This window comes from Penicillium subrubescens (assembly GCF_028828155.1).
Source record: "Penicillium subrubescens strain IBT 31985 chromosome Unknown utg000005l_segment0_segment0, whole genome shotgun sequence".
NCBI lineage: Eukaryota > Fungi > Ascomycota > Eurotiomycetes > Eurotiales > Aspergillaceae > Penicillium > Penicillium subrubescens.
Genome location: NW_026643155.1, coordinates 3,276,659 through 3,297,537, shown reverse-complemented (window position 1 = coordinate 3,297,537; position 20,879 = coordinate 3,276,659). Strand labels below are relative to the sequence as shown.

The window sequence follows — 20,879 nt, the reverse complement described above, 5'->3', positions numbered from 1 at the left end:
AGTATTAAAAACGAAAATTAAATATACTTCAATGGATTATCATTTTAGGCATCGTTCACATCTTCCATTGTGGATTCGCTTTCTTGATTTTATTTTTTATTTTTATGGATTATAGAATATAGAATATTCTACTCGGCGCCGGTTCAGATGTTATATAAAGGGGGAGCTTGGGCTCGTCATCGCTGTCGAGTTTCGCTTTAGAGTCTCTAGACTTGCGCCAACGGTCTTTTATTGACTGCTTCTCATCATCTGTCTTCTTCGATAGACACTTTATCAGACCACTTATTGACCTCCGGCATATCCTCCTTCATACTCCTCAACTTCGCCTTCCATACTCGACAACTGTACCTCTTTACACAGCCTCGTTCTATACTTCGGTCTATCTTCACAATGGACTCCATCAAAACCAATAACGTCCCTCAACCCACGAAAGAATCCAAGCCCATGACCAGCGTGGAAGAATACCAGCGCCGATGGGCCCAACTCATGGACGACACAGCCAAGCAAATCCAAAAGATTCGAGGTGCGCAATTCCGATTCTCCGGCGTCCCTGAATGACGTCTGATGTATCATATGCACGGAGCATCAAAGCTGACAGTTGATTTCTTGTTACTCAGATGAAGAACAAGCCGGGAAGTCCAGCCCGGCTTCGAATCGATGAGATGCCCGGTCCGCCCTTGCGCAACGCAAAACGGTTATGCCTAATCTGCGGCTTTAACTGTCGTTGATCCATTCTTGATTCTTAGTTCTTGAATCTTGTCTACGCACTTGGTCGGAGTTTATTTGGGATTTGATTTCATCATTTTTTTATCATCTTTATTTTGTTTTTGTTTTTTTCCCCTTCTTTGGAGGTGTTCTTGTGACTGGTTTCCCTTCTTGACTATACTTGCATGGGTGGAAAGTCAGCCATTGATGAGATTTAAAAGCTGACTTCCGGAGACAATCGCTTTGTTCACTTTTCTTTTCTTTTTTTTCCTTTTGGAGTTGTGCTGCGCTTTGGTTTAGAGAAGGGGCATGGGAGCAATGGCATTTCAGCACCGCCACCAAGGGCCTGATTCAGCCTTGGGGTGGTGCTATGAATTTTTCTTTTCCAGCATTTTTTTCATTGTTCTTGTATTGCATGTACCAATGAACGATCTTCTAGAAAGTGGGTGATTGGCGAGGACTTGCATATCCGAGGGGGGAAATACACATCCCTGGTTTTGATCTCCTCTCTCACCCTGGCCTGGTTCCGAATAACTACTGGGGAAAGACTGTTTCTTCTTTCAATCCATATTGATGACTATCATTGTTCATGATCCATTGTGATTGCGACCGTTTGTTCATTGTTCGGACATTGATTCGTTGATCCGTTCATTGTTGGCTTCTTTGCGTGAGCGTTGAGCATTCCACGTCCCGTCTAGCCCTGTCGATTATCTACAGCTTGTCCGGCAGGCATTCCAGAGCGAGGGTTCCGGATGATTCAGATCGACGATTTAGTCATCCCCATCTGGCTCTCATGGCATGGCATGCAGATGAGAACGAAGCAGGTCAACGGCGACGATCGACCGGTCGGCTTGAATCCCCATTCGCCCACGCGGTTTCAGCCTGAACGGTTCAGCTTGTCATGACATGACTATAATCACTGGATTGCTGCAGTGGTGTATATGGTGTGTTGTACGAGCTTCAACGCCATGGACAATCCCGGCACGCTCGATGTCAGTGTCAGTAGTATATAGTAGTATGCAGCTAAGCATCTCGGGTCTGCACTGTAAATAGCACCGAGGAAATCCGAGCCTTCTCAAACAGACACATACCCACGATCTGCGCGTCTGCTCTGTGTCGCGTTGTTGATCGACCGGCCACTCTCCGAGTCTCCCTGCAGCGATGCAGCAGTCAATTCTTTTTTGACAGCATTCCGCACCGTTGTCGATCAGTCGCATCGGGTGGCACCTGTCGGTATCCATTGCCCCTTTTGATCGGAGCACTCTGAAGCGAATCGAGATGTATAGACTGGCCAATGTTCTGGAGATCTGTCATAACTCCGGTGATCCTTCGGGAGGACTCTTGAAGGCTTGACGTGTGCTTTGATGGGCCATGCAAGGAGGTCAAAGACAAAAAGAAAAGACGCGTATAGCGCGGCTAGCAGGATTTAGTTGCCGATCGACTCGTCCAGACAGAAAGTGGAGAGCTGGAGAGGTCGAGATCAGGCTGAAGGTATACGTCTGTTTGATTTCCGGTTTTTCTCGGACGATTCTGAAGTGATTTTCCTGGAAATGTCTTGGAGTATGGTGCATAGAGTACGGAGTAGTTTGTGATGGTTCTTGAAGGGACCAATGACGATGCTCGAATCGAAGCTCTGAAAGTGGGCTGTTCTTTCCCCACCGCGTTTGGCTGGGTCATTTTGCCGCACTTTCGTCAGTTGGTGATAAACATCAACGTATCTTCCCCTCCTCACAGCTCGACTCACCACTCACCATGTCCTCCACCGGTCTAGAACAAGACCTCTCGCCCGCTGAATTGGCTCAGCGCGACCAAGAGGAGAAGGACCGTAAGGCCCGCGAGGAGGCGGAGCAGGCCCAGCTTCCCTACAAATGGACCCAAACCATTCGCGACGTGGACGTCACAGCGCCGGTTGCTAGCAACATCAAGGGTCGCGACATGGAAGTCACTCTTACAAAGACCAAGATCCGCGTCGCAATCAAAGGACAGGCGCCGATCATCGAGGTATGAGCCATAAAGACTATCCAGTGCACTCCGCTAGGTGGGGAGGCCGAGCTATTGAAAATCATCAGACTAACAAGCAATTCTCTGCTAGGGCGACTTCCCCCACCCCATCCTCGTCGATGAATCATCATGGACCCTCGAGACAACATCGACGTTCCCGGGCAAGGAGGTCAACATCCACCTCGACAAGGTGAACAAGGTGGAGTGGTGGCCCCACGTAGTCAAGTCGGCGCCCAAGATCGACGTGACCAAGATCACGCCCGAGAACTCCAGCTTGAGCGATCTGGACGGCGAGACCCGTGCCATGGTTGAGAAGATGATGTATGATCAGCGACAGAAGGAGATGGGAGGTCCTACCAGCGATGAGCAGAAGAAGATGGATCTGCTGAAGAAGTTCCAGGAGCAGCACCCTGGTAAGTCATTGCGCTGGCAGTTCTGTCAAACCATTTGGGCTTCAAGGCTGTGCTTGGCCTTTTTGTGGATTGTTGCTAACATGTAAAACAGAGATGGACTTCTCCAACGCAAAGATGGGTTAATGCTTTGTGGAGACCATAAAGTCGATCCTCATGTCCTATTCCAAGATCATATCATGTATGAAGTATGAATTATGTGCATCGAGGGCTGTAAATTGCTCTGACAATGAATGATGAACTATAAAGCTATCTTCAACCGGCGAGGTTACTATCACAAGCCCTGCCCAGCTTACAAGCTGAAAACAACGTAATATGCCCTCATGTCCAGCCTCTTTAATGTTCATATTCCTGGAGTGATCTCAATTTACCACCAGGCATCAAGTACTAAAGATAGAAAGACGCAACGCCTGCCAAGTTGCCCGGAGAGGATGAATACGAGAATTGCCTATCTAGGATTAGCGCGTCCGTAACCCCACGAAGGCGATCTCATGGACTGCATCATTCTCTCTTTTCTTTTCTCCTATATTGAATAGCCAATCCAATGATCAAGTCAGTCAGCCGAGGGCATCTTTAGCTCCATCCGTCTGATTGGTCTATGTATCGTGGCTATCACCAGTACTGTTCAGTCGGGCGCAGGCTGTGACTACAACACGAGTATCAGCTCCATATGTCTGCCTTGCGTGGTTCCCTATATCAGTTCCAGTGAATAGTACAGTTTTCTCCATTTCATCTCTTGAAAAATCTTGCGGTACCTCGACATACTGGTTTATTCAATTGTGAGAGTGAAACCACCTTCTCGACAAGTCCAAGTATGCACCAGTCCACGAGCCGCCAGGACCCGCCTGCGCCTATGCAGGGGCAAAAGATTGTATTCCGGATCCCCAACTACAAATCACAAACGGCCCAATCGCATGGGTCTACGGAATACTCGGCGGTGCGGACCTATCATTCTCGTCGGTCCCATCGGAAGTCTCGTGGCGGATGTGCCAATTGCAAGCAGCGAAGAGTTAAGGTAGGTCCCAGTGTTCCACCAGGTCCCTAATAGAATCAATACAAAGAGCAAGTCCCACTAATACAATATACATTGGCTCAAGTGTGACGAAACAAAACCACACTGCCAACGTTGTCAGAAACAAAAACTCGATTGCGACTATACGGCTCAGCCGGCCCGAACTAAAGATGAACACCAGGTGGTGGGTCAACTTATCATATCACATCCTGATTTGATGTCTCGAGAATCCCTATCTTCATCTATGTCTTTGCAAATTGTGGCGGAGAAACTTATCGAAGTTCTCCAGGTCAGCCGAGCTGCTTCTGGACCTGGTCTTAATTCTCGTCCAGGCTCGCAGACAACGGGTCGTCTCTTGGAAGCTCTCCAGCATTTCAACCTTAATACAGTGGCGAGCTATTCTTCTAAGAAGAATCCTTCCAATATGGATATGATGAGAGTTAAGATGACAAAACTTGCTTTTGAGGTGAGCCACTTTGAAGCCCTCATACATGACTGTAGATCCCAATTGATCCCTAACATATCCATTCAGACACCCTTCCTCATGCACGCCATCATCGGCATCGCAACCACCCACCTCTGCAGCGTCGTCCCAAACAACAGCCAATACAAAATTACAGAAGCCCACCACTGGGCCCAAGCAATCCACCAATACTCCAACGAAGTCTCCAGCGGCGTAACCAAAGAAAACATGGACAAACTCTACTCAGCCTGCATCCTCCTCACCGTCCACTCCTTCATGCTCCCCGAATTCAACCCGCGATCCTCCTTCGTCTTCTCCAACGACCCCACAGTCCTAAACTGGCTTCTCCTCCAATCCGGCCTCCGCTACCTCCTCGAACGCACCACTCCCTGGATGTCCGAAAGTATCTGGTGGGCTACATTTATGGACTCGCGTGTCCCTGATATCGACTTTGAAGATAAACGGCCCGGCCGTGAGGATCTAGATCCTGATTTTGCTGATCTATGTGGAATTACCGAGTCTTCAACTGTGGATAATAATCCTTATCTCTGGCCGTTGAGGATGTTGTCGTGGTTGCTTGTTATTGAAATGTCGCCGAAGAGTTCGCAGACGTATAATATGTGGATGGGCAGGTTGGAGCCGGAGTATTATGAGTGTTTGTTGGCGAAGGATCCGCCTGCTTTGATTTTGCTTGCGTGGTGGTTGGCGCTTGTTTGTCATGTTGATGAGTGGTGGATGGTCAATCGGGCTCGTTCGGAGTGTACGGCTATTTGTATGTTGTTGGAGGATAGTCTTGATCCGTTGGTGTTGAAGTTGTTGGAGTTTCCGGCTGAATCTTGTGGGTATCTTCTTCGGCATGTACAGGAGAGGACTGCGCTGGAGTTTCAAGATGATATGCTGCTGGTTTTGTGAATAGAAGCGAATTACAGACACTTGATACATCGATGCTGGGTCACTCTGCAAGACTGACTCTGATCCAGTATTTGGTGAGGACTGAGAGATAAGTTCTAGGGTCTGGCCAGTCATTCAAGTCCGAAATCGATTTGTATATTTTCTTGATTGTGTAGTTCGCACTGTCTGTAGAATCAGAGAGGCCTCACCCTATAAACAAGTATATCCAATGCGTCCATATATCCATCCGATCGCCGTAATTATTAAGTATCCCAAGATATCCGATCCAATGATTGCAATGCAGAATAAAGAAAAATCAAAAGTGTGTTGCAAGGTCGTCGCGTCGTATGCACAAGAGGGAGAAAATTATGGAAAGGGAATGCAGCATGAGAAAGTTCACAGAACTTGTGATAGTCGATTCCAGATCGAGTATCATCGTGGATCCCATGCCCAATGTTGAGGGTAGGCATGGGAAGGGGAAGGTCCACCAAAAATGACGGCAAATAGAGGGTTGAGAGCCAAGTCAAGCTGAGCTTGATTAACGGCTCTCCCATGAAGCTCTCCGGTGACGCCGAATAGATCGATCGTCAGCATCGGAGGGGGAGGACCCGTACGAGCACCATTTAGCCGTGCCATAGGCGGGGGGTTGATGGTAACAGCCATTGCCGAGGAAATGGAGGTCGCGCGAGATCGACTCAACATAACGGAATGACGGGGCGAATACGGAGGTGGCGGCGTCTCTCGTGTCGCGGTTGAGGTATTACCATAGCTGCTCGGATACGAGATAGTTGACGAGCTGTCCGATGTCACTTCTTCATCATACATGTGACGGCGTTTCTCGTCTTGGTAAATAGAAGAGTCTGAGGACATGGGAGGGTCACGCAAATGAGCTTCGAGAGTCTTCTCGTGAATGCTCATCGGGCGTGGCGTGTATTGCGGAAGCGGGACCACGCTGGCATAGCCCCCAATCGTGTCCGAGTCACTCGGTGGGGGCCCGTGCCCGGATCGCCCACCTGGAGGACCATCTGCGCGGACAAATTCACCCTCGTCATTGAGGATGAAACTGCCTGTTTGAACACCGCTTCGAGTGTAAGAGACGGTGGTCTGCATCTCCGGTTTTGACGAGGTTTGAGGCGAGACATCGCTGCGGGTGAAGCACCCGCAGAGCGCAGCAAGGAAGGACATGGTGATAAGGTAGAGCAGAACGCAAGTGGGAAGGCAGTTTGCTGCTGATAAGTTCAAGAATTGAACTTGAATAAGAGGGAATGATAAATCGAGAGAATATAAAGATTTCTAAGGAAATTATCCAAAGAAAGTGAAGCCCTTGATCAAGAAAGCTATTGCATCCCAGAGCAAACGAACACCCGTCGAAGTTCTTAGAGCCGCAATCGAGATCGGATCAGCACGATAAGTGGCAGGTGGGGGGAGGCTCTCCCCAGTCCCACTCGAGTCGATAAACTCGTTGGGCAGGAGTAACGACAATGCAGAGCGAAAGGTCCACAAAGTGGGAGTGTTTGAATCAGAGAAATAATGTTGAGGAAGAAGAAGATGGGGGGAAAGAGAACAGATGGAGGGGACTGGACTGCGGACGGGTGCCGCAGGGCGCAGGCATCCAGATTCCTGGGCCCCGTGATTGGTCGCTGATGTCAGCACTCACGCCTGAGGCATGCAATCTATCACACTGTATCCATGGGTCTTTGTTAGGAGAATGAGATTGGCCTTGAATCATTTGTCAATTCTTATTTAGACTCGTAAGCTCCCCGTCCTATCGAAATAGATGATAATTGTGTAGAGTTAGTTACTTTACGTACCTAGCCTAATCATCTAATCAGAGGGTTAATGTGTCCGTCCAAAAAAACATCATCATGATTCCTTCTTCTTCGAGCATAACTTTCTCTAACAACTTCCTCCGAGCATTAAAATAGTTCAAAACATTGCCATATTATCGTTCATGCTTTTATCGCAATAGTAAAATTTGTTATTCGTCTATGATGCCAGTGCGTGTCATCAAGTTACTAAATGGAGATGCCTGCCCCCGCCAACATTCTCCTCTGAACTCAGCCTTCAAATTCTCATTTACACTGGCCTGGAATACACCTTGGGGAGACTCCGCACTATCTCATGCAAAATTCCTTCCATTCATGGAGTCAAACCCAACATATTCTGGAGAATCCCACCAGAAATAGTGGAATCTATCTTTATATTTCTGCTTGCACCAGACCAGATTTGCTTTGCGCTGAGCTGCAAAGGCATATATTCTTGCTTTATATCAGATTTCCAGCGGAATGGGATATATAAGTCTAAGTTGCGGGCAGACCAGGTGTTGTCCTGGGGGCCAATGTGGCTACTATCCCGTGCTCTTTCGATCTCGCACAGAGCAGAGCTACTACTTCGACTTCAAAACAAGCATTGGAGATATTGTATAGGATGTGCGTGTCTCCATCCGCGCTCTATATGGTGGGAACTGCGATCATCCATCAGCCCTGACAACAAGGCTTGTCTTTCTGCGTCCGAGCGAACTCGATCTTTGTCCCTGCCAGAGTATATCCTTCCGTGGGTTTCAATATTACCTGGATACTTGTCAATACTCCAAAAGGTTTTTACACTCCCTTCGGTCTATGAAAGACCGCCCTCATGTTTCATTGACCCCAAATATTGGTTGTCCCATAACTTGTGTGCAGATAACCCATAAATGTGACTTCAGCAACAATCCTCTAGCGAGGGCTCATATTGACTCCAAGTTTTGGTTTGATGATAATTCAAAGACTGCCCAGATACTGAATCGGGTTCAGTTCGACGTTTCCGGAGCAGAACCTGAGAAGCTTCGGTCCCTTGGTAAGACGGTCTCTGGTCTTTGGGTCAACAAGGACGCTGGAAGATGGCTTGAAGACTTCTTTCGTCAGTCCGGAACAAACTTCGTTGTTAGGACCCAGAGTGCCAAACTGTGCCAATGGCTTGGCTGGGAAAAATCCGAGGACGCGGCGGTCCGGCAGCATATTTTCGAGATACTCCTAATTAGGAACTTAAGCGTGAGCAAGTGGCCTGACAAGAGCTGGAAAAGCCAATGTTGGAAATAGCTTATGTATGTGACAGTTATGAGGCTATTTAGGAATATCTCGGGGTCAACCTTGGTTTCTGATCGTCTGTCTGCTTGGGAGTTTGGGATCGCTTGCTTGTTGTTACATACTTAAAACTCTCCTTTTGGCTGATCTCCAGCTTTGGTGCTTTTGTCAACAATACAATGCAATTTCCGAGCCTTCTATTAGCTATCATTTCGTATCAGGACCCACTTCTTTTATACTCGTAGATACCCTAAAGGTCATATCGCATGATTTACATAGTGACTTGGGTTTAAGCTCATAGAATCCCCTTGTATACTCCCTTATCGGGGAATGAATTGAACCCCGACTTCCCTATGGATAAAAGATAAGACTCCCCGCCACCTGGCCTTATCGATAAGAGCTGACATAATCAGGTACCCCCCGCGGGCCGATCTCAAAGTTTTTTTTTAGTTCCGAGTTGATTTTGGCCCCGCGCATTTGGTCTTTATCCCTATTCCTTTCATTCAAGAGTACCAGCACAATGCCCTACGACGACGAAGTCCACGATGCCGTTCGCAATGCGCAACCAGCGCAGCAGCCACCTCACCGCTCGCACGACCCCTCAAACAACATGAAGCGGTCCGACCCCTTCAAATTTGGATCGCGGTACCTCGAGCAAGGCGACGATATCTTCGAGTTCAACGCCTGGGACCACGTCGAGCCAGATGACGAGTTCAAAGCCTTCGCCGAGACCCAGTACGAAAAGCAGCGTGCGGCGCCTGTTTCCGAGTTCGATCAGACCCGCTTCAACAATGACCCCGCCAAGTGGTGGAATAATTTCTACAAGAATAATACGGCCAATTTCTTCAAGGATCGCAAGTGGCTGCGTCAGGAATTTCCTGTTCTGGCCGATGTGACTCAGAAAGAGGCTGGGCCTAAGGTCGTTCTCGAAGTTGGCGCTGGTGCGGGAAATACCGCTTTTCCTTTGATCAGGCATAATGAGAATGAATATTTGAAGGTGCATGCTTGTGATTTCTCCAAGTATGCGGTTCAGGTCATGCGGGAGAGTGAGGAGTACAATACGAAATACATGGTCGCCGACGTTTGGGATGTCGCTGCAGAGCCCACCGAGAGCGAGGATTCCTTGCCCCCCGGTTTGGGCGAGGGCTCTGTCGACGTGGTGGTTCTCATTTTCATTTTCTCCGCCCTGAACCCGGATCAGTGGAACCGCGCACTTCGCAACATCTGGCGTGTCCTCAAGCCAGGTGGTTGTGTCCTGTTCCGTGACTACGGCCGTGGAGATTTGGCCCAGGTGCGCTTCAAGAAGGGCAGATACATGTCTGAGAATTTCTATATCCGTGGTGACGGTACTCGCGTCTACTTCTTTGATATGGAAGAGCTGCGACAGATTTGGAGTCATTGGACTCCGGAGAAGGGCGTACAGGTTGATCTCGAAACTGAGCCTGAGGCTGTGGCTGCGGACCCTGCTGCGCCGTTCGAAGTCAAGCACTTGGGTGTTGACCGCCGACTTATCGTCAACCGTCAGACTAAGCTGAAGATGTACCGCTGCTGGATGCAGGCCAACTTTCAAAAACGCGATGATACTGCTACGACAGAGCCCCGTACCGAGAACGGCGTTGAGAACGGCCAGTGAATATGAGCTTTTGCTCAGCAGATAGTCTCAGCCCCTGGCGTTTCCACTCGACAGCTCTCTCTCAATGAACAGACCACAATCTCGGTATTGTTCCTCTCAAGTCATACCGTCCACTGCGAGGGATATCGCCACTGTTCCGGCAACACAAAAGTCTCTGTTTGCGTTGGAGATGTTGATCGACACGCCCCACTGCGTCCTTTCAAGTCTGTGGTGGCGAAAAACAAGCAGTGAAATTTCCATCGCTTGATTTTGCTAGAGGACCCCGATATAGCCTCCATCCAGTCGCAATAACCCGGGCCATTTGGCTGATGTTGTCTACGAACCGTCATGACAGCCCGCACGACGAAGATGATAGAAACGTTTGCATACACATTTGATAGAGTTACGAATATACTTCGCATTCAAATAATGATAAAACCAGAGTTCCAACGAGTATCTTGACAAGGACCAAAGTAAAGAATAAACAGCTAGAATCTTCATTGAAAGACTGTGCATGCTCTAGCAACTATAGCAGGGCGGTATTAAAACACACCCCAAACACAGCAAGAAGCAACTGAAAACGCAATAGATGCAACACAAAATTAGGTACAGGAATAGGAAAAATGTGTGCTTGATCCAACCGCAACTGAGCGCTGTTAGCTCATGGCGAGTAAGATCAACAAGCCCTCGAAAGCAAAAAGCTTATCGAGAAGAGAAAATAATGGACACGAATCAGCAAAATCAACAAACTCCATCCATGCACCAAACACAAGATAAAAACAGCCAATCGGCGCAGTGAAGAACAATGTCTTTGAGATCTCGTCAAAAGAAAAAGAAAAAGTCGCAAAGAAAAACCGAGAGTTTTTAGCAAATCTAGAAAACGTGAGGCAGAAAAATTCTGATCATGGTTCCTCATCTTCGTTTATCATAAGAAAGCAAAGACAGTCGTGCACTGCTATTGAGATAGTAGCGATAAAGCGGCTACTTCACGATGTCAAGTTGGGGCACTCGCCCTGAGCACGCTGGAAAGCATTCGTGAAAAGGTCCTGCATGGCGCAATAGTGGAAGAGGATACCTCCCAACACGGCCAAGTGCCAGATGTTGTGGCTGCCACCAAAGTAGTCGAAAAGGCCCGGCTTCCAACGCTCGGGGATCTTGGAGGCATACACGACAGCTCCGACGAAGTAGACCGTGATACTCTTCACAACAGGGGCGTAGAAATACATGCACCATTCGAAGCCACGAGAGTACGAGAGCTGGGCGAGAGGGGCGAATCCAGTCAGAGCAAGAGTGACGTAGAAAGCCACTCGGGCCCAGGCCATGTCGTGACGGTTGAACGTAGGGTGCCATGGGAGGATGATGCCACCAATGCCAAGGCACATGGTAAGAAGAATGTATGTCCAGCGAGAGGTAGGCTCGCAATAGAAAGCAGTATACTCGGTGGACACGATCGACGCGGCCACCAGCAAAGAAATGCCCGTGTAATCAACACAGGCGAACCGCTCCATAAGAGATTGGGAGGCAATGCTGTTCATGGTGTGCCAGATGGTACTGCAGACCAAACACTTGCATGCCGCAAAGAAGAACACGGCGGCGATCATGATGTCTGCCTTGGTGCTCAGATGGAAATTCGTATGGAGCGGGTAGAAGTAGAAAGCAATAGCAAGAACAACGATCAGTCCAATGAGGTGGGACCAAATGTTGACGAACTCGTTTGAGAACGAGAACACAGAATGGATACACTCCACTTTGGAGGTGGTGAAGCGGTAACCGTTCAGGATGTGCGGGTTTACCCTCCAGGGGTCCGGCAGATCGGCATAGGTAATTAGGCGCTTCTCTTGGGCAAGACGGATAGCCTCATCGATGTTCTCCCGGAGAGCATCGCGGGCTCGGCGAGCACGCTCCATTCCCTCGTCAACCACCTCTCGGGCGTGGACGAGTTTAGAGTCCATGGCCTTCCAGCCATCATCCAAGGTGCCGTAGATACCACGGTCGTGGATGGCGTGTGCTCGAGATTCGAGTTCGGATAGGAAAGACTCCATCAGGCGCACTCCAGCTTGCGCCTTTTGTTCGAGAGTCTCCTTGGTTGCCAGGGCCTCGTTGTAGCCCTCCTCCAGCGTCTCCACGAGGATCTTGGCCCGTTTCTTGCCACTGCCCATAAGTTCACCGGATGCGAGCGAGCATTGATCTCTCACGGCTTCCAGGGTAGCGTAGCCACGTCGAAGGCTGGAATCGATCTGATCCATGTGAGATTTCCGGTATTGTTCGATCCATGACATACGGCGCTCAAGTTCGGCGAGGAAGAGTTCAACCTGGAGTACGGTTAGAGCGGAACTGGTGGCCGGAAAACCCCTCAGGAGTGAGGCTCACTCGAATAAAGACAGTGTCGGCATCCTGATAGTCACAGGAAAGTTTGCGGGGAGCATGATAAGAATGCCGACGTCGCCGGTCTCGCAAGAGGGAAGTGTCCTCGCTGGGAGTTGCCGTGGAGGATGCGACCCCCTCTGCATAGGACTCCATGGTCACTGATGATGCCGAGCAGGTCATTGTTGAACAGCGGTGGTGTTCCCTTCCAAGGGCTGGTTGTTCACAAACAAAATGTCGCAAATAATTGTGTTCCAAGTGTAGTGGGTCGGGGAAGTCCGGGGGTTGAGTGTTGAGTGTTGAGGATTCGGGAACTAGTTCATCAAGCGGCGAAGTAAGGAGAAGGTTATACACGGGAGAAAAAAGAGTCTGTTGAAACCAGGAAGAACAGACTACTATGTACACAACATGACCGAGGAGGCGAGGGGAAGAGGAAGGTGGGGGTGTTCAAGAGAGAAGAGGATAAGAGGAGGAAGAATGAGGACGGGCTAAAGTCTTATTCAGAGTTGCCCCCAACCACCGGCCGCCCAGCATTCACATGGACCGAACGGACTGATTGATCCGTCCCGCAACGCGGCGGGTCTCCACTTCGGTCCACCTCATTCATCGTTCAAACCTTCGAACGGATCTTCTCCCTTCCCCCAACCCATCAATCCTACCGTCTTTCTTCGCCACCTGCTCCTCTGAAGTCATGGCTATCAGTGAAATCGTCTCTGACGAGTCGCTGCTGCCCGTGCTCGGCACTAGTGCAGAGACCTTGGCTCAATGCCAGCAGCTGATTGCGCTGTTGAACCCCGACAACAGCCCGACCGAACCCGCCGGCCTCAAAGAGCTGTCCTTGGCCGTGTCCAAGCAGCAAAAGATTCTCTTTGCTCGATTGGCTCAACTTCGCGGCCAGAATCGAGATGCTATCTTCCGGGTGCGCGACACCAAACACGCCACTGCCGAGGCTCGCCAGGAGATCGACCGACTACATCTACAATTGCAAAACTTGTACTATGAGCAGAAGCACCTTACGGGCGAGATCGCCGCCTGCGAGTCTTATGAGTGAGTGGCATCTTTCTTGCAATTTCATCCGCATTGCATCTTCATTTCTGAATATCGCTAATTCGAGATCTTTTCTCCTTGTCTCACAGTCACAAGTACCTTTCGCTGCCTTTAATTCCTGTAGAGGAATTCCTGGACCTATTCCCCGAGCATCGCGAATCCAATGAAAACGACCTCATGATCGCGCGCATCAATCATGAACATGCCGAACGAGAGAAACTCGAGCAGGCGCGTCAAGAGCTCTTGAAGCGCAAACAAGCGTTGATCGCAGAGAACAAGAAACGGAAGGATGATTTGGCCAATTTGGATCAGGATTTGGAGAAGTTCATCGATGTGCGTGCTGCTCCTTGCCCTCCTCGTCTGTTCTTTGGGTATTTGCAATCTTTACTAATCGATCTCTGTGACTTCAGGCAGCCAAACCAATCCAGAAAATCTTCGAAAAGGAATACTGAGGACGATGTCAAAAACGCTTCGATACATTTCGGCAACTACATTGGGCTGGCGTTATTTTGGACAAAACAGATACCCTTTTTGATTTAATGGGATACATTGCATAGATCATTTTGCATTTACTTTTCTTTCTCTTTGCCTGCACAGATTGAGGCGCTTTCAACTTGACATGTTGAGTAGTTGACCAGGCACTGTGTCTGAATGCGCTGAATCGTAGATTGTCAAGAGTAAAATAAGTCTAGAAATGACAAATGCCTCTACCTCGCTACATAACTTATATTTCAATGATCCGGGAATATGCTTAATTATGTATTAGTTCAATCCGTTATAGTTGGATTGGCCGTATACTTCACAGAGAGCTCCTGTTCGGCCGTGCCACCTGTTCCTCCCTTCTCCGCCTTCCGCCTCCCCCAACTCCACACCAGCACTTCGAGTAAACACCCTCTAGCGGTGCGTCTCCAGGGCACAAAGCATGTCCCAATCATGACGAGCAAAACTGGAGACCACGAGTCTCCCCAGACATTGGCCACATCAACGGCCGCCGATCTCGAACCCAGCGCTCAGCGCGTTCCACCCCCGAGACCCCGGAAGCTGTCCAAACGCGATTCCGAGTCATTGCGGCCTTTTGGGCAGTGATTATCTTTCTGGGATTCCCAATATGGTGGAAGACAACTTCTATTTACCGGGCGCATCTGCCAATCCAGGACATGGCTGATTGGGCCGATGGCAAGGTATGTGATGCTTGGGGGAGGGAGATTACATGCGCCTTCTGGATAGCCCAATGCCTGACTCTGATCGCTATAGACATGTCGCCCGGTTTTCCCACTTGAAATTCACGTCGCAGCACCGACTATGCAATTGCCTGAGTCGCAACATCTCGTCCGCACGACTCAGCATGCCCTCGACGATCTCAATGATTTCGCCGCCCACCACCTGCGTCTCAAGTTGACAAACGACACAGCTGCTTATACCGCGCAAGGTAGTGAACATAGCACCTATGTTGCTGGAAACATGGTGGATGATGGGCCAGACACGGCATTGACCGTTCGTGTGGTGTCCCAGGAGGGTCTGGCTACCCCTAGGTCCGAACTACGCGCAGACACAACTCAGCTGGACATCTTCTACCCACCGAGCCAGGTGCCCATTCCTTCATCTTCAAATCCACCACTCTCTGTCTTCATCGCAGAAGAGTTGCAACGGTTGTATAGCGAAGAGAAAGCCACCATTGCCCATATCCTTTCTGGGGACAACTCCGGTCGTGACTCGGAGCGCATCAGCCGACGGTTGCGTCGGTCAATGAAGTACGCCGATACATATCATCTATCATTCTCCTTGTTTACTCCTGGCTCTGCTCCGTCCTCGTGGGATATCGAAGCCGCTGTGCAAGAGTACCTATCACCTCTCCTTCACGCATTTGGACCCATCAGCAATTTCACCATCGACACTCAGGTTCAGCTTTATGCCACCTTTTCACCCATGGCACCGCCACCTATATACGATGAGGAGGAGTCGGCATGGACATTGAAGAAGGAGGATCTCAGTGCCTTTATCAATGCCGCTGAGTGGCCACTGAACCCTAGCATTGGCAACGGGCCAACCCTCAACTTCATTCTTTACGTGCCGGATCCTTCTCAATCGCCGATGATTGTCAAGGAGAACCATGCATCCAGCTGGATTGTGCCACAATGGGGTGGTGTCTTCCTTCTCAATCCGCCTCTTGAACAGTCAGGCAAGAGCGGCAGCCAAACGAACCCAGCCCATATCACTCAAGAGTCATTGCGCCCGGCTTTCATGACCTTTTCCCATCAACTTTTGACTCTCTTGGGCACCCCTACTACTCCCGCTTCTCTTCCGCTCCGCCTCCAATCGTTGATTCGCGTCCGTGCTGCAACTCTCCTTCTTTCCGCGTCATCTACTATGGGCTCTCTAGCTCGTCTCACCGAATCCCTGCCTTCTATCCCCATCCCCGCTACAGTCGCATCCTCTGTCTCCACGACACTTTCCCATCTCTCTTCCACATGCTCTCATCTCCGTGATGGCCGCTTTGGTGCTGCTCTCGCCAGTGCTCGGATCGCAGAGACCGAAGCTGAGCGTAGCTTCTTCGAGAAGAGCATGGTTGGCCAGGTATACTTCCCAGATGAGCACAAGGTTGCCGTCTACCTACCTCTATTGGGTCCTATTGGTGTCCCATTGCTGGTCAGTCTGATGAAGGAGCTGAAGCGGCTTGTAGCAGGATGGAAAGCGCGAAGACGATCCACATCATAGACAACTTGAGTCGAGGTGTTTTTTCTTTGTATTCTAGGAGTTACGCATATACACGTTTTAACTATTGATAATTTGTTGCATTTTGAAATTCTCTAGTCACAATATGTCTCTCCATTGCGGGCCAGCCCTCATTAAACCATCTGACTAGCAAAGAAAACAATGTAAATGCGTGGGCCAAGTCAGAGCAAGGTATCTTAACGAATGAAACGATATTAACCCAGATAATGCACCATCAAATGCTCCAATATTCAAAGAAAATAGGCAACCTCGATGCCCAATTACAGACGGAACGAACGAAATACCACCAGATATCGGAGCAATCACAACTTCACCTCCTTAAACTCGCTAAGTTTGTACGAAGGATTCCCCTTCGAATCATTAAACCCAACAGCCTGCACCAAATCCGTAAACGTAGTATCAGGCCTCGAAATCGTCCCCGGATACGGCTCCGGTCCCAAAAATTTCCTCGACTGCGAGAACGCTCCTGGCGGCGAATACACCTTGATACTCTCTGTACTAGGCTGACGTTGGCACGGAGGTGTAGCAGGACATTGTTGAACCTGTACCTCCGGCACGGGAGGAACGTCCTTGTCTGTTCGTGGTTGGCCGAAGAAGAGGCTTCTGATGCGTGAATTGGTACGGTACAGCATTGAGCGGCCACCTGTTGAGGAGCGTCGTGAGGCGGGGGTGCGGAGGAGGAAGTCTGTTCGGTAGGAGTTGTCTTCGGAGGCGATGGGGCCGGATATTCCCATTACTGCGCCGGAGGAGGAGCGGGAGGACCAGTGGAGGCCTTTTGGGTCTGTGTGGTGGTTTTGCTTTTGGGTGCGGTGTCGGAGACAGAGGGTTATTAGGATGGCGAGGATTGCGCCGAAGATGGCGCCGGGGAAGAAGCCTGCTAGGACGGCTTTTGTTGGGAAGGAGGGACATGTTGATGAGAGGGATGCCGTGGATGTGGAATTTGAGGAGGAGGATGATGGTGAGGAGACTGGTGTGAATGTTGTGCCGGTTGTGTCTGTGGTGGTAGAAGAAGATGTTGTTGAGGAGTTTGAAGATGTGGCTGTACTTGAAGTCTTCGTGTTCAAGGCACAGGTGCTGTTCCCTTGGCATGTATATCCGAAGGGGCAGCAGGCGCTTCCACATGTGGGGAGGGAAGCATTGAGTTTGGTTGTCTTGACTGTGCTTTTGGGGTGTGCGGTTGCGTTTTGTTCTTGGACATCGCAGACGATGGGTGAGATGTAGTCACAATTGGCTCCGGATGGACAGCATATGGCCGAGCTTGCATCATCGAGGCTGACGCAGGTTGAGGTGGAAGGGCAGCAGAAGGTATCCGGTAGACTGCCCCCGCAGGTGTTGTAAGAGCTGGGACAAGACCCTGAACTTCGAGGGAGCAGGTCTGAAGGATCAAATGCGAAAGCACGGCTTGGATGAATGCTGGCTATGAAGCTCAGAAGGAGGACGGTAGACCGTCTGGCGATTACGCCCATGGAGGATCTCGCCATATTGGCGTCGCGAGTGTGTATGTAGTACTCGATAAGCCGAAGATATTGAAAAATCAAGCAGAGATCAAGTGTCGCAGAAGCTGGAGAATAAAGACTATCCCAGTAAAGACGAAATGAAGCAAAGAGAGAGTCTAGAAAAGTAGAGGAAGAAGTTCAACGAGCAGGAAAAGGAAACTGCCAATAGGCAGAAATTCACCAGTCTCAGGCTGAAACATATAGGAGACTATATTAGGCAGTCAGGCAAATAAAGAAAGGTGCCCATCAAAGGCATTCATCCATTCATTGACGATGCCTACAAAGAAGGCTGCTATTCATGGCACGCGCCCAGGGTCCCAATAAAGGACCACCGGCGAGTTTCAGCATGAGTTGCATGATCTAAATATGCAGGATAGCGGGCGCTAAACCAGATTGCCTGTTGCAGAATCAGCCAACTGGACCAGGGTCACAGGATGAGAAGTGCAGATTGACCGAAGATGGGCGCTTAGAGAAGACCAAAGTGAAGGCGTAAAGACTAGTCGAAGTACTACGAGAGCACCTGATTGGTTGGATTATGTCAGCAGTGCTATTCCCGATCGGGCAATGTAGTCGGGAGTTGGGAATTTCTTCGATTTCGCGAAGCTCCAAACCAGAAACGCTAAGTCACTTCCCACGCCCACATCATGTTCAGCAGACTCGCTAGGCCGGGCGCTCTGCGCGCGGCGTCATTCCAGGTTAGTCCTGCCTGCTTCGGGGGTCGTCTAATTGGCAACTCGGGGTTGCTTTGCTCCTCAGAAACTGATCGCGTTGTTCTTCTATCCAGACACCTACCTCCGCCCTGCGATTCCAGACCCGCGCCCTGCACCGCATCCCTCAATTGCAGCATGATGCTTATTACAAGGAGAATGGTGTTCCTGAGTTTATGTCTCCCGAGGCTTTCGACTTCTCCTGGACCCAGTATCAGACTCTCCTTGTGGATAAGCTCAACCTGTTGACGCAAGGTTAGATCCGACTTGCCCGGCCGAATTGGTCTCGTGCAAAGACGTCAATTCGGTGACCAGGGATCGAGGAGTATATACTGATTGCTGTTGTACAGACACCGTCGATGCGGACGCTAAGCCTGGAGAGTTGCTGGTCAAGTACTCCAAGCGCCCGGAGATGGCCTCGGTCTTCAACTATGCCTCCATGGCTCACAACAACCACTTCTTCTTCAACTGCCTGGTCAGTATCTGTTTGACATGAGTGCACTCCTCTTCTTAACTAACACCCTCCGTTGTATAGTCCCCCACTACCACCAAGATCCCCGAAAAGTTCGCCAAGGACATCGTCGACACCTGCTCCTCTGTCGAATCCCTGAAGATGGACTTCCTCGCCACAGCCAACGCCATGTTCGGCCCCGGTTTCGTCTGGCTCGCCAAGAACCTCGAACGCGAAGGCCTAATGCAAATCTTCTGCACCTACAACGCCGGTTCGCCCTACCCGGCCGCCCACTCCCGACGCCAACCCGTCGACATGGCCACACACTCGCCCGACGCACCCCTCGGCAACCAATTCGCCGGCTCAATGGGTGCCCACGCCCAGAACCAGAAGAGCCTTGCCCCCGGTGCTATTGACGTGCAGCCCATTCTGTGTGTTAATACCTGGGAGCATGCGTGGATGATGGACTATGGTATTGCTGGGAAGGAGGAGTACCTCGAGCGGTGGTGGGATCGGATTAACTGGGATGTGGTGTTTGACAACTACAATGCTATTAGCTCGGTGAAGGGGGCGCGGAGCACGGCTAACCGGGATCGGAGTCTGAGCATGCTTTAAGCGAAGGGAAAAGCATTTGTTTGTTTGGATAATCTGTACTATATATACTATCACATTTTTCTTCTTCGTTTTGGATCTGAATCCTCCTGGTTGTACAGCATATACTGTTTGATAGAATTGCACTCTTCAATCATGATCATGATGCGAGTACTTCTTTCTATAGGAGATAGTCTATATATTACTGTACATATATATGTCTAACAAAACACCAATAATATACAAAATCTATATAAACCCCAGAAATATCCAAGCTCTATACCTCCCCTCCATTCCATCTCTCCCCTCTATTGCCCCCTCGTATGACTCTCTCGAATCCTCTTCTCAAAAGCCTCAATCATAATACTAGCCATCTGCCCCTCCACAGCCCCCATAACAGTCGCATGCAACTGATTCCGAAACTCAAACCGCACCTCCAAATTAACCTTCGTCTGCGGTAACCCCGAGCCCTCCCCACCAGCGCCAGGCACAGGAACAAGCTCCCACCTCGTAGAAAGATACTCAAAGATTCCCTCCGACGCACCAGGGAAGAAACTACTCAACCCACTCCCACTCCCACCAGCCTTCCCATCACCGTACTTCGCCCCACTCCGCGCCTCAACAGTCCAAGTAGCAGGATCACAATCCACGCGCGACGTAAACGTCTCGCTGAGCGGGCCGTAGCCCACCGTGAGGAAGGCTTGTGTTGGATACCCTGTTTTCGGGTCGCGGGCTGTGACGGTGGATTCGTTGAGGAAGGGAAGGAATTGGGAGTAGGATTCGACGGAGGAGATTACTTTGAAGAGGAGGGCTGGTGTGTAGGGGAGTGTGCGGGTTGCGGTTAGGACGCGCTTTGAGGAGGAGTCGTTGCCGCCGTTGCCGTTTGGGGAGGAGGGGAGGAAGGAGGATAGTGATGGGAGGCCGAAGGTGCGTTTTTGTGTGTGGTGAGTGTTTGAGACTGGTGAGGTTGTTTGTGGAATTGCACGGCGAGTGAGTGCTGTGCTGAGGGTTCGAGGTGTGGGTTGTTTGCGTGGTAGGGTGCGCTGGGCCGGGCAGTGTGGCCGGGTTGAGGAGAGGATTGTGCGACATGGTAGTCGCGGGTGGCAGGTGGGTCGCATGGTTCAAGTGAAGTGTGTAGAGAGGAAGTTGCGAACGAGTGTGTTGTGGTTGGAGATTGTGTTGAATGTGAGTTCCGCGAAAAAAGACCCCGAGTCCGCGGCGATCGGCATTTCTGGCCGAGGCCCCATTTACTCTCTGAGTAGGTACTGTATGGAGTATACATAGTTCTTATTCAATTACACTGAACTGGCCATAATCTCTAAGATATATGCATC

General features: G+C 50.1%; 12 protein-coding genes across 12 annotated transcripts; 7 read left to right on the top strand and 5 right to left on the bottom strand.

Moving 5' to 3' along the window:
* Positions 1 to 390: 390 nt before the first annotated feature.
* N7473_007702 (uncharacterized protein) lies at positions 391 to 558 on the top strand (the record flags this gene model as incomplete). The annotated part of the gene is made up of 1 exon (XM_057153642.1): positions 391 to 558. The coding sequence occupies one exon, from the start codon at positions 391 to 393 to the stop codon at positions 556 to 558; it is 168 nt and encodes a 55-aa protein (XP_057007980.1).
* Positions 559 to 2,375: 1,817 nt separating this feature from the next.
* N7473_007701 (NudC domain-containing protein) lies at positions 2,376 to 3,364 on the top strand. The gene is made up of 3 exons (XM_057153641.1): positions 2,376 to 2,706; positions 2,798 to 3,119; positions 3,211 to 3,364. The coding sequence occupies exons 1-3, from the start codon at positions 2,458 to 2,460 to the stop codon at positions 3,240 to 3,242; spliced, it is 603 nt and encodes a 200-aa protein (XP_057007979.1). The 5' UTR covers positions 2,376 to 2,457; the 3' UTR covers positions 3,243 to 3,364.
* A 566-nt stretch (positions 3,365 to 3,930) lies between these two features.
* N7473_007700 (Zn(II)2Cys6 transcription factor domain-containing protein) lies at positions 3,931 to 5,603 on the top strand (the record flags this gene model as incomplete). The annotated part of the gene is made up of 3 exons (XM_057153640.1): positions 3,931 to 4,131; positions 4,214 to 4,594; positions 4,661 to 5,603. 3 exons carry the CDS (start codon positions 3,931 to 3,933, stop codon positions 5,501 to 5,503), a joined length of 1,425 nt encoding a protein of 474 aa, XP_057007978.1. The 3' UTR covers positions 5,504 to 5,603.
* A 311-nt stretch (positions 5,604 to 5,914) lies between these two features.
* N7473_007699 (uncharacterized protein) lies at positions 5,915 to 6,667 on the bottom strand (the record flags this gene model as incomplete). Its single annotated transcript, XM_057153639.1, has 1 exon — positions 5,915 to 6,667. One exon carries the CDS (start codon positions 6,665 to 6,667, stop codon positions 5,915 to 5,917), a length of 753 nt encoding a protein of 250 aa, XP_057007977.1.
* Positions 6,668 to 8,241: 1,574 nt separating this feature from the next.
* N7473_007698 (uncharacterized protein) lies at positions 8,242 to 8,478 on the bottom strand (the record flags this gene model as incomplete). Its single annotated transcript, XM_057153638.1, has 1 exon — positions 8,242 to 8,478. The coding sequence occupies one exon, from the start codon at positions 8,476 to 8,478 to the stop codon at positions 8,242 to 8,244; it is 237 nt and encodes a 78-aa protein (XP_057007976.1).
* A 586-nt stretch (positions 8,479 to 9,064) lies between these two features.
* On the top strand, positions 9,065 to 10,177 carry N7473_007697 (tRNA(Thr) (cytosine(32)-N(3))-methyltransferase; the record flags this gene model as incomplete). The annotated part of the gene is made up of 1 exon (XM_057153637.1): positions 9,065 to 10,177. One exon carries the CDS (start codon positions 9,065 to 9,067, stop codon positions 10,175 to 10,177), a length of 1,113 nt encoding a protein of 370 aa, XP_057007975.1.
* Positions 10,178 to 11,142: 965 nt separating this feature from the next.
* N7473_007696 (hemolysin III family protein) lies at positions 11,143 to 12,985 on the bottom strand (the record flags this gene model as incomplete). Its single annotated transcript, XM_057153636.1, has 2 exons — positions 12,527 to 12,985; positions 11,143 to 12,468 (listed from the first exon to the last, which is right to left on the bottom strand). The coding sequence occupies exons 1-2, from the start codon at positions 12,701 to 12,703 to the stop codon at positions 11,143 to 11,145; spliced, it is 1,503 nt and encodes a 500-aa protein (XP_057007974.1). The 5' UTR covers positions 12,704 to 12,985.
* A 226-nt stretch (positions 12,986 to 13,211) lies between these two features.
* N7473_007695 (uncharacterized protein) lies at positions 13,212 to 14,019 on the top strand (the record flags this gene model as incomplete). Its single annotated transcript, XM_057153635.1, has 3 exons — positions 13,212 to 13,567; positions 13,657 to 13,900; positions 13,978 to 14,019. The coding sequence occupies 3 exons, from the start codon at positions 13,212 to 13,214 to the stop codon at positions 14,017 to 14,019; spliced, it is 642 nt and encodes a 213-aa protein (XP_057007973.1).
* Positions 14,020 to 14,724: 705 nt separating this feature from the next.
* Positions 14,725 to 16,282, top strand: PIG-S (GPI-anchored transamidase GPI17; the record flags this gene model as incomplete). The annotated part of the gene is made up of 2 exons (XM_057153634.1): positions 14,725 to 14,748; positions 14,822 to 16,282. 2 exons carry the CDS (start codon positions 14,725 to 14,727, stop codon positions 16,280 to 16,282), a joined length of 1,485 nt encoding a protein of 494 aa, XP_057007972.1.
* A 320-nt stretch (positions 16,283 to 16,602) lies between these two features.
* N7473_007693 (uncharacterized protein) lies at positions 16,603 to 17,781 on the bottom strand (the record flags this gene model as incomplete). Its single annotated transcript, XM_057153633.1, has 1 exon — positions 16,603 to 17,781. One exon carries the CDS (start codon positions 17,779 to 17,781, stop codon positions 16,603 to 16,605), a length of 1,179 nt encoding a protein of 392 aa, XP_057007971.1.
* A 659-nt stretch (positions 17,782 to 18,440) lies between these two features.
* sod4 (mitochondrial 37S ribosomal protein mS42) lies at positions 18,441 to 19,569 on the top strand (the record flags this gene model as incomplete). The annotated part of the gene is made up of 4 exons (XM_057153632.1): positions 18,441 to 18,491; positions 18,581 to 18,758; positions 18,854 to 18,978; positions 19,039 to 19,569. The coding sequence occupies 4 exons, from the start codon at positions 18,441 to 18,443 to the stop codon at positions 19,567 to 19,569; spliced, it is 885 nt and encodes a 294-aa protein (XP_057007970.1).
* Positions 19,570 to 19,853: 284 nt separating this feature from the next.
* On the bottom strand, positions 19,854 to 20,663 carry N7473_007691 (ubiquinone-binding COQ10-like protein; the record flags this gene model as incomplete). Its single annotated transcript, XM_057153631.1, has 1 exon — positions 19,854 to 20,663. The coding sequence occupies one exon, from the start codon at positions 20,661 to 20,663 to the stop codon at positions 19,854 to 19,856; it is 810 nt and encodes a 269-aa protein (XP_057007969.1).
* Positions 20,664 to 20,879: the final 216 nt, after the last annotated feature.